Consider the following 11,091-nt stretch of genomic DNA (forward strand, 5'->3'; position numbering starts at 1 on the left):
CAACGTATTTCGTCACCCAGTCCACTACGACGAGCATCACTGTGTTTCCGGCACGAGAGCGAGTGAAAGGACCTACGAAGTCGACCGACACCAATTCCCAAGGTACACGGGCAGGTTTGGGACCACCCATGTTCGGCATCATTGTTCTGTTCGGCGCTTTGCTGGCTTTGCATGTCTCGCATCCCCTCACGTACCGTGCGACGTCCTCCATCATCTTCGGCCAGTAAAAGTGGTTCTGCAGCTTCTGCCAAGTCTTCTGGAATCCGAGATGGGCTCCTGATGTTGAGTCGTGGAACTTCGCAATCACTTCAGCTCGCTGATTGAGCGGGACAACCTTCCTCCAACGGTGTGTTAGTGCACCTTCTACATTCCTACAGCTGCAGTTCTTGTAAAGCTCTTGGTTCACCAGACGGAAGTCCGGAAACTTAGCCCCGTCTTGCTGCACTCGTTCCGTTAACTTCTGGTACCACTGATCGACGGAAGCATCTGCAGCGAAGACCATCGTGCTGACAATTCTGGACAAAGCATCCGGTACCGTGTTGATTTCTCCCTTCCGGTATTTGATGTCGAAGTCGAAGGCGTTCAATCTGAGTATCCAGCGACTCATGAGTGCTGTAGGATTCTTCATTGATCTCAGATAGCTCAAGGCAGAGTGATCGCAGTGTACCGTGAACTTCGTGCCCTCTACGTACCCTCTGAACTTCTCTATTGCCCGGATGACGGCCAAACATTCACGTTCTGTCACAGAATACTTTCGCTCTGACGAGGACAGTTTCTGGGAGAAGTAGGCAATAGGATGTTCTTCCTCGTCTGTCTCCTGCGTCAGTACCGCACCAATCGCTACATCGCTCGCATCGCATGCAATGGCAAACGGTTTCGTGTGATCTGGCATCGCTAGGACTGGTGCTGCTACCAAGGCTGATTTGAGTTTCAGGAACGCGTCTTCTGCATCTTTCGTCCACCGGAACTTGGTTTTCGTCTTCGTCAGCTCTGTCAGCGGTACTGCGATTCTGGAGAAGTTCGCAATGAACCTGCGGTACCAGTTGCACATTCCTAAAAACCGCTGTACCTCCTTCCTGCATTGCGGAGCTGGGAAACGCACGATGCACTCAATCTTCTCCTGATCTACGTTCCATCCGCTTTGATTCAGCACATATCCCAGGTACTTCATCTCCTCCAGGCAGAACTTCGACTTTTCGGCGGAGATAGTCAGTCCAGCGTCCCTTAGCCGCTTTGCCACTTCCTTCATCAGCTTGATGTGCTCGTCGAAGGTGCGTGAGCAGATGATTATATCGTCCAGGTAGTGGAACACGTGAGGTTCCAGGTCGGCGAAGATGTGCGTCATCAGCCGTGCCAGCGCTTGACTCGCTGTACACAGTCCGAAGGGGACGACCTTGAACTGGAAGTGACCTCTTTGCGGCACTGTAAAGGCTGTCACCGGCCGGGATTTCTCTTCCAATGGCATTTGCCAGAAGGCATCTTTTAGGTCGATCGCCGAGATGTAGGTGCATCCACTGAGGTTGTTCATGATTGCCGATATCTGTGGGATGGGATACCCCTCGTTAACCATCACCGAGTTAAGGTGACGGGCATCTAGACAGACACGGTACTGACCGGTCTTCTTCTTCACGGCAACCAGCGGATTGTTCCACGGCGAGAATAGTGCCTCTTCTATCACGTCGAGCTCCAGCATCCGGTCGATCTCCTTATTCACTTCGTCGAGAACGTACTTGGACATGGGATAGTAGCGCTGTTTTCGTGGCTTCGCTTCTCCAACGTCGATTCGATGTACGTAACGGTCTGTTCTTCCGAGTCTTCCGGGTTCGGCCTTCGGGAAGTGGCTAATGGCTTCGTCCAGTATCTGCTTCTCTTCTTCTGACAACGGTTTCATAGATTCTTGTTGCGGCGCGACCTCCTTTTCAGCCTCCAGGTTTATCGTGCAGCACACAGGTTTAATGCTAAAGGCGTTCCAGAAGTTCATCCCGAAGATCACACAGGTCGGCAACGTGGGAAGGAGCAACATCGACACGACTTCATTTTTGTTGTTGTAGGCTATCGGCAATCGGGTGTACGATTGTATGCGATGCTCAGTTCCGTCTGCCGTCTTGATGCCTCCTACCAGAGCTATTTGCTGCAAGCCTAGCTCCTGCGCCATCTTTACGTTGTCGCCTCCTAGAATCGAACAGTTGGCACCGCTGTCGAGTAATCCGGTAACTTGTTTCCCGAGTATGTCTACCACTGCGTGCGGACGATTGTCGTTGTCGGGGTTGATGATCAGTGAGTTGATCTGAACTAGGTCAGGAATTGTAGAGGGATCGTCGAATTGAGGCGAGGATGTCCTACCCTCTGTTACTGGCTCCCCGCTTGCGCGTTTCCCGAGCGTTGAAGGCAGGTCGGGCAACTTCGCAACGAGAATCCCTTTTGTCCACAGCGATAGCAGAACAGTACTGCCTGGGGTTTGGCGCAGTCCATGAACCGGTGTCCCCCTTCGTCACAGTTCCAGCAAATCATCGCCGCCGGTGGATCACGAGCGTTGTTTGCCTCAGGAACTTGGTGATGGTTGTTAGGATTGCTCGTTGGCATTTGTGGGAACTGTTGGTTGGGCGACTGTCTTCCTACTGCTTCTCGGCGGTCGAATCTCAGCTTCAACGCATTCACCTGTTGTAACAGGGCTTCCATCCGCTGGTCCATCTTATCTTCGTCCTGCGCTACCTGTTCTGCTTCTGCACCGTAGGCTGTTGGTGAACTGCTTTCCCCATAACTGTGAAAACTTTCCGTTTCCAAAGCGTGAACCTTTCCAAATCTTTGGAGCGGTGGTTGTGGCTTCGACGGGCGCAGCGAAGAGTTTGGAGTAGCCAGCGCTGGTTCAATCAGTGCCCCATACGGTAGCGATATCCGTCGCTGATGATGTTGTAGTTTCCGGAGTTCGTCTAGTTCCTTGCACGCCTTCACCAGCAAGCGTATGGAGTGGTGTGATGCGGCAATCGGAGCGTACGTGGAGTTCATGTTCTTCTTGATAATGAACAGCTTCTCTTGATCGGTCACCGGAGGATCCACGTATTGGAAGAGAGTGGATATATCCTGGTAGAATTTAGAGAACGGCTCTTCCTCGCCCTGCAAGCGGTGGTATGCTTCGGCCAGCAGAATGTAGGCGTAGCTCGCCGGCAAGAATTCTTGCCTGATCAGCCGCTTGAAATCGTCCCAGGTTACCAACTCTCCCGACACGTAGACACTGCTGTACCAGTTGAGCGCGTCGTCCAGAAGCAGATGTTTGACGTTCCTCAGCAGCACATCCTCCGTTACTCCTTCCGATGCAGCGAAAATCTCCACACGTTGCAGAAAGGTGTTCAGCGACGACCCATCCTTCTCGCCTTTGTATCTGAACGGCCAGTTATGGATGGCCTTCAACGTTCTTCTTTCTTCTAACAGCGGTCTTGGAACGTGTTCTTGCGGCCTGTAGTTCAGCTGTCGCAGTAGATCGGCCCGCAGTTGGTTGTAGTCACCTCTCGCATCAGCTTCGCCCGCTTCGGTTCTTATCGGTTCATATGGCGGTGGTGGAATGGTGCTGCCCATTGTTGGTTCTCGCCAGCTGGAGTTTTTCTGCGCTTCAAACCTGTTGTTCGGGACGACTCGCTGACCAACCGCGCTCCAACCTCTTCCTCGCGTGGTACGCATGGCTTCCAATGATGCAGCGCCTCTCTCGTTGTCGTGGAGTGTTGAGCTGTCGCGTTGAGGTCTAGCTGCTGTTGGATCGGTCACTGGAGATGCTGTATGTCGCTGTTGTCGCTCAGCGTGGATGATGGACGCTTGATTCGATGTACCCGAATGGTTGACTGGATTTCCATTCTCGTCGAATCCTAAGAAGTCTGCTTCAGTCACGGTCGAAGATTGCGTAGTCACTTTTGGAACTGCACCGGTACTGCTTCTGTTGGCACTGCCACTGTTCACTGGTCTGGCACTTTTCTTCGTTCTTCCTAGCGCATCGTCCACATCTTCCAGGGAAAACTGCACTAAAAGCGCCACGGCTGCGTGTGTGTCGAGGCAAGCTACCGGTGGATCCACGGTGGATAGTCTGTCCCGGTAGTGCACTAACCGCGACCGTAGTAAACGAACTGCTGGGAGATCACCGCGCTTCAATGCTGCTTCCACTTCGGGTATTAATTCGCGCACGCGAGATTGACATTGACTGATATTGTCCCCCACATCCATAACGTGGGAGGAATTGTCGTAAAGTATTCCTTTTATCTCATCTTCCTGCATAAGAGCACGCAAGCGAACGGCTCTAGCCCTGCGAGGAAGTGCTCCAAGATTGTTTACGTGTCGCAAGGCCAGTTCGTAACTGATCTCTTCTTCTGACAGGCTTGCTGGATCCATGATCCAAAAGGTCTTAATTAGCCAACTAGACAAAAACTAAAAATGTGGTAGGTTCTACAAATGTGCTACAAAATAACAGAATTGTGCCACAAACAGAACACAAATTCTAAAATCTACAAACCACAAACTAAAATGGTTCGTTTTGTTGGGCGCCAATGTTGTGGAGTTTCGACCTAAGCAGAAGAAATGGCTTACAGTCGTCTCGGCTAGCACAAAATCAAACGCCAACTAATGATCAGATTACGGTTTCATAACCAAGCCATGTATTCAATCAGATTCCTGCACTGACCCTATTCTGCCTAACTGGTTTCTTTCTTAATACTAAAACATTGTTTTGCTTAACTTGCTACTCACGGACCGGCTGATGCTGACATGGGCCATTCCCGACGATCGGACGGCTCTTAGTTTGGACGACGACGAGATCGCATCTCGCTACGCTGCACACCGGCTTTTCCGGACGCGTCAGGTGGTGGCCACTCAATCTTGGCGAGTGTTTACTTGTCGGCAGCTTACCCGTCGGAGTACTGTCTGCGAAAGTCCAAAAGACAAAAGAAAAGGCCCTGCGGAAATCCGCCCGTGTTAACCCCAGATCGTTTTGTTGCAGCAATTAGACTTACTTTCTATGAAAGGCCTTTTCTCGAGACGGTTCAGTTGAAGCGATGCGTTTGGCACCGCGCACGGATAACAGGGTGATCCGATCGATTCCGTTGAGTGACCAAGAGCCGGAGCGTTCTAAGGATTATCGAAGCATGATTATAAACTCGTATGTCGGCTTCTTGCACTTCTACTCACCCTACGGATACGTGCAGGCCAAGGAATCAGCGCTTCGAAACGATGTGGGTTGCCAGTTCGCCAGTGGGTGCAGATCGTCCTATCCTTATTCAGGTCGCTGCCCGGACACCCGTTTTCCTCTGTGAATTCGCGGTGTGTGTGGCTCGGTCCGGACTCGCTGACTACGCCGTCGTGTGCGGTCAATCTCGCCGACCCCGATCCTCTAACCGGATGATGGCTGACACGTTCCTCCTGTGTTGTCAAATGTGGGGTTAGACCTTTTTGCATAGGGCTTTTCGGGAACTTCTTACCTTCGGACACTTTTATTCGCGTTCGCACCGCAGGAAAAACTCAGTGCGAGCTTGCCGAACTGTGCAGCAGCTTGCCGGATCTTGTACAAGATTTGTAGGGCGTGATGTTTCCAGACCGATAGTGCGATCTGTTTCTGGAGAAAAATCGTGGGTGGCACAAGCGATTAGATTTCCGTTATCATCCGGAATTTTGGTCACTCTTACCTCCTGTGTTGGGCACTGCTCCTGCCCAAGCTCCGGGATTCGGTGTCAATTCACCCCGTGGTTGATATTACGGAGCAATTTCCTCCACTTTCTTTCGGACCGCGTTTTTGCCGCAGCTCACACCGATCCGTCTGCCTTTTCTGTCGAGTTTCGATGACGACGTTGTCGTTGGCGGATGTGGATTTGTCACTTTGGCAGTGCAAGAAAATCAGCAATTCTTGCTTGTGTTTCAAGCAAGTAGCCCATGTCAGGGGGTCGCAGGATGGTGGCTCGTGTGCACTGTTATTTCGGCTTAGTAACTAAATGTGTTATGGCTTGTTTCTTTATGGCTAAACGGGCTATTATCACATCATAATCTGAATTTACATTTTAACGTAACAGTAGGACTACGTCTCTCTTTTCTATACCGGGTGTCATTCTAAATTTTCAGAAATCGGCCGCGTTACGTTTGAAGTGGAGATTTTGAGCGTTAATAACTCAGCCATTTCTCGTTGAATTTTCAAAATTTTGGCTTCAATCGATTGGAAATCTTTACACCAATTATGTCCAATATTAACATTTGCTGATTTTCAATAACAAACTATTGAAAAATTGGGAAAAGTGAACCCATGTTTATTCCAGCCAATCACGATCGAGCACATTTTGGATGCTCCCGTCGAATATAAAAGCTACTGCTTCTTCGCATCTTCCCTCATTTGTCTTTGTCGTCTCGAGGTGAACGCATCGAACGAGAGCTGCCAACTTTTTTCGTTTGCGTTTTCGCTCATTCTTCTTTGACGGCCGTGTCGGCTCGGCGGTGGCGGTGGTTTTCGGCAAGGGTGCTGTTGCACATTCATCTTCTAACCGTCTAACGCGGCAGACCAAGAAAGTGTTTGAACATCGGATTGATCGACGGTGGTGGCAGAGGCAGCAGCAAAATCCGGAATCGCACCCACGGCAGCAAGCGGCGGGCCAATTTTCGACGGCTTCCAGCAAACAGCACGGATAAATCCAACACGCATTGCGTGGCATGATGAATTGACTTCAATTTCTTCATAAAACCGTCCATAATTCAAACGGTTCTTTGCAGGACCATCGAAAATGCTTCTTAGAGAGTTAATTAGATAAATTTCCTCCATAGACCGAGAAAGTGTAGTGAAAACAAATAGTGAAAGATTGAATTCTTGGTGTGGTGGTTCAGCAACAGTGAAGGCGATCACTAATCTCATCCACGGCAGCAAGCGGCGGGCCAATTTTCGACGGCGTTCAGCATTCAGCACGGGAAAATCTAACACGCATTGCGTGGCATGATTAATTCATGTCAATTTTCAGTCTGAAATCGTTCAATATTCAAACGTTTCTTTTCAGGAACCTAATTATTCCTCAAGAGTTGTGAATCAGATAATTATTTCATTCCATCGCTCGGTAGAAGTGTGGTGCAACCGAAAAGTGAAAAATTGCATTCTTTGTGGCCCGCAACAATAATGATGCCGGCCACTAATGATTCCACCAGGAATTTATACGTTTTATGCTATCCAGACCATTTTTCGTGAAACATTGTTTAATTTAATCATTTTTCGAATTAAAATAATCTAAACCTTCCAATATTTTGGTAACTTTATTCGTTAAATGAAAATTTTCTAAATAAAAAGAAAATCGGGTTAAGTACGGTTCCTTTGAATTCCACTAAGAATTTGCATCCTTTGACAGATACGTATTTCGACCTCAACTGTAAGGTCGTCTTCAGTGTCTTGTACTTGAAAAATTTTTTCTCATTTTTCGGTTGATTAACCGTTTCAAGCGTCTGGTGCAAGCGGGAGGGTCACGCAAACGAAATAATCTGGAAAGCCAGCCGAATGGGAGGAGCTTCATCTGCAAATCTAGGGGCATAAAACCTGTTCCCTCTGATTTCTTTCGTCATTTTCGTTGGATCAGCCAGGCAGGGTGGATGTCACCTCCACAGCTGAGCAGTGGCACATCAACCCAGCCGCAACTCTCGGCTATCGTGCGGATAGCACCAGGAATTTCATGAATGGCAGAAAGCGGCGTACCAGTTGCATCCTGTATTTAGCAAGGAGAAGACCAACACGCATTGCGTGACATGATATTTTCATGCCATTTCGTTCCTAAAATCGTCAATTATCCAACGGTTCTTTTCAGGACCACCGAAAATAATTCCTCAAGAGTTGTAAATCAGATAATTTCATTCCATGGATCGAGAAAAATGTGGTTCAATCGAAAAATGAAAAATTGAATTCCGGCCACTAATCGTTCCTCCCAGAATTTAGCAACGCATTGTCCTATCAGAACCATTTTTCGTGAAACATTGGGTAGCGTCCAGAAATTACGTCACGTTTAAAGGGGGGGGGGGAGTCAGCAAAGCGTGACGACCCATACAAAAATTTCAGAGGTCAAATACAAATAGTGTGACATAGGGATGAGGAGGGGTTGAAAATGACTAATTTTTGTGTGCCGTAATTTAAGGACGATCCCTTGTTTAATTCTAGCATTTTTCGAATTAAAATGATCTAAATCTTTTTATATTTTGGTTACTTTATTTGTTAATTGAAAATTTCTCTCATTTCTTGATTGAAAATCGTTTGAAGCGTCCGAAGCATGAGGGGCGGGTCATGCAATCGAAATAAACTGGAAAGCCAGCCGAATAGGAGGAGCTTCATCTGCTAATCTAGGGGCATAAAAGCTGTTCCCTCTGATTTCTTTCGTCATTTTCATTGGATCAGTCAGGGAGGGTGGAGGTGGATATCACGTCGAAGGCTGCGCAGCAGCACGTCAACTTCGACGAGTGATAGCACCAGGAATCGCATCCACTGATCATGGCTGCGGTGGGCCCGGCAATGGAAGTAACCTCCGCAGCTGGGTAGCTGCGCACCAACCCAACGACGGCTCTCGGCTATCTATATGATAGAACCAGGAATCTCATTCACGGCAGCAGGCGGCGGCAGTTTTCGATGGCTTCCCGCATTCAGTGCGGATAATTTTCAATTGTCTTTCTAAAATCAACCGTTATTTGAACCTTTTCAGGACCAGAGAAAATTATTCCTTAAGAGTTATTAATCGGATAATTTTCGGATATATTTCAACGATCGGTAAAAGTGTAGTGCATTCGAAAAGTGAATGGTTGAATGCTTGGTGGCTCAGTAACAGCAAAATCGGTCACTAATCTTTCTACCCGAAATTTAGCAACGCGTTATCTTATTCGGACAATTGTACCTGAAACAATGTTTCATTCTAATATTTATCGAACTAAAATGATCTTAACTATTCAATACTTCAATTAGTTTATCCGTTCGATTATATTGTGAATTTACCGGCTACTTGTATTCTACCGGTTACTTAAGTAGCCGTTACAAAGTAGCCGTTTTTATATAAAAATTAACTTGATTGTCAAAAAATGAATTTCGCTGAGTAGCTAGTGGCAACGAGGAATAGCGCATACAATAAAAATGTTTAAAATCATTTTTAAATTACTCTTTTTATAAAACGGCTACTTTGGAGGCCATACTGAAGCGACCGCTAGAATACAAGTAGCCGGTAAATCCACAATAAATTGTCTCAAAGAACGGTTGCAGTCGTTTGAAGCGTCTGACACAATGTGGGCGGGTCATGCAAACGGAATTAACTGGGAAGCCCGTCGAATGGGAGGAGCTTCATCTGCTAATCTAGGGGCATAAAAGCTGTTTCCTCAGTTATCTTTCGTCATTTTCCATGGATCAGTCAAGGAGAGTGGAGATGTCACCTCTCAGCTAAGGAGCTGCACACAAACTCAGCGATGACTCTCGGCTATCGTGGTGGCAGCACCAGGAGTCTCATCCACGACAGCAAACGGCCGCATTCAGTATGGGTAAAATCGCATTGCGTGATGAATTCATGCAATTGTCTTGCCAAAGTCTTCCGTTTTATACACGGTCTTTTCCAGGATCAGCGAAAATGATTCCTCAAGAGTTATGATTAGGATAATTAAAAGCGACAGACTGAAAGCTTGGTAGTTTAGCAATAGTGAAGTGGCTACTAATATGTTCTTCCTGGATGAAAACAAAGTATTGTCGAAAGAGTTTCACGTTAAACTATCGTTGAAAAGATCTATCTAACGCCGTTCAATTATCTAATAATTTTATCCGCTCGATGAAAATTCTCTCGTAGAACAGTAATTTAACCATTTCTTTTCGAAACGATATAACTCTTGAACTAGTTAACATCTTTCCAAGTAACCGAACCAGCTGAATAACAGCTTCTTGAGCTAAAGTTAGCTTAAGAGTGATTTGTTTTACTCTTATACAGCAAAAATGTGTGCTGGGTTGTGAATGCGTTCAGCGAAAGCGATCACACAACAACTTTACTCAACACATCAGTCCACTATTTGTATTATCATAACAACAAACATTGTATTATGGAAATATAAAAGTCGGAATCTCGTTCCAGCCTTTGTCCTACGTCAACATTGCGGTTATATCTCAGACATTACCCACTCCTAGTTTTTTTACCTTGTATACGTATAATTCAACGCAAACCAAAGTTGCAGCATCCCACACTTGGCCAGTTTGTATGAAAATCGGCGTTTGTCCGATCAATTATGCACCACAGTGTATATTCAAATCCTATAAACTTTTGAGTTTGAGATGTTCTTTTTACTATTTCTTCTTTTTGTTTATTTACAGGTCTTTAGGCAAGTCTTTGAGTGTGCTGCTCCTCCCTTTTTTATTTCCTAAGTTACTGAACTTTCTATTTTTGATGTTTTTTATATTCTAGTCATCAAATCTTTCAGTTTTTTTCTGCTTCAGGCCACCTTATTTACGAATCTTATGGTTTTCTGACATTCTATCCGCTTTTCTTCTATCCCAAACCTTTGGATCTATTGTCATCTTTTTAAGTTTTAGATCAGCAAACAGTATACTGCCTGTAATCGCATATCAGTCCTATCTGTACTGTGTTTTCTATTCATATGGAACAGCTACGCGATTATTGACAGTAAAGTTTTGTTACATTCTAGTCCTCTGAAATTTGATCTTCTTTACTTCGAATTGGCTGATCTTTCTATTCAATGTGTTGAACTTGATTTTGATAACTGAACAACCCCACGCCCCAGCCAGGGAGCATTCACCGCTAATCGCGCGACTACGCTGACTGATTCTAAGTGACAACAAAGCCTCTCGCAATGATATGCACGAGTGTGATTCACAGATATCAACGTCCCACCGTGAGAGCGCGCGATTTTACTGCTGTGCGGGCCGGTCACCGGGGAGCCCCCAGAAGTAGCGGAAAATGCATAAAAACAAAGTGATACTCGCTAACTTCCTGATCGTAAGTTTGCCAAACTGAATATACATTCGTCGTATCGTCGTAGCCGCTGCGCTACTACGGTGCCGAACGAAGCTAACGAACAGGAAAAAAAGCAGCACATCACGAAGCTAATTGATATTCGCATGCAACGAGC

The 11,091-nt window shown here is 46.7% G+C and overlaps 1 protein-coding gene across 1 annotated transcript; it reads right to left on the reverse strand.

Annotated features, from left to right (window-relative positions):
• Positions 1-4,887: 4,887 nt before the first annotated feature.
• On the reverse strand, positions 4,888-6,034 carry LOC115270097 (uncharacterized). Its single transcript, XM_062848867.1, has 2 exons — positions 5,167-6,034; positions 4,888-5,106 (listed from the first exon to the last, which is right to left on the reverse strand). The coding sequence occupies exons 1-2, from the start codon at positions 5,431-5,433 to the stop codon at positions 4,954-4,956; spliced, it is 420 nt and encodes a 139-aa protein (XP_062704851.1). The 5' UTR covers positions 5,434-6,034; the 3' UTR covers positions 4,888-4,953.
• Positions 6,035-11,091: the final 5,057 nt, after the last annotated feature.

This window comes from Aedes albopictus, chromosome 2, assembly GCF_035046485.1.
Source record: "Aedes albopictus strain Foshan chromosome 2, AalbF5, whole genome shotgun sequence".
Lineage (NCBI taxonomy): Eukaryota > Metazoa > Arthropoda > Insecta > Diptera > Culicidae > Aedes > Aedes albopictus.

What these genes read in the sequence shown, in the direction of transcription:
- LOC115270097 (XM_062848867.1), bottom strand. Translation starts at nt 5,433, where the DNA reads ATGCAAAAAGGTCTAACCCCACATTTGACAACACAGGAGGAACGTGTC. An exon ending in GGCCTGCACGTATCCGTAGG is followed by an intron (nt 5,107 to 5,166) that starts GTGAGTAGAAGT and finishes GATAATCCTTAG; the next exon opens with AACGCTCCGGCTCTTGGTCA.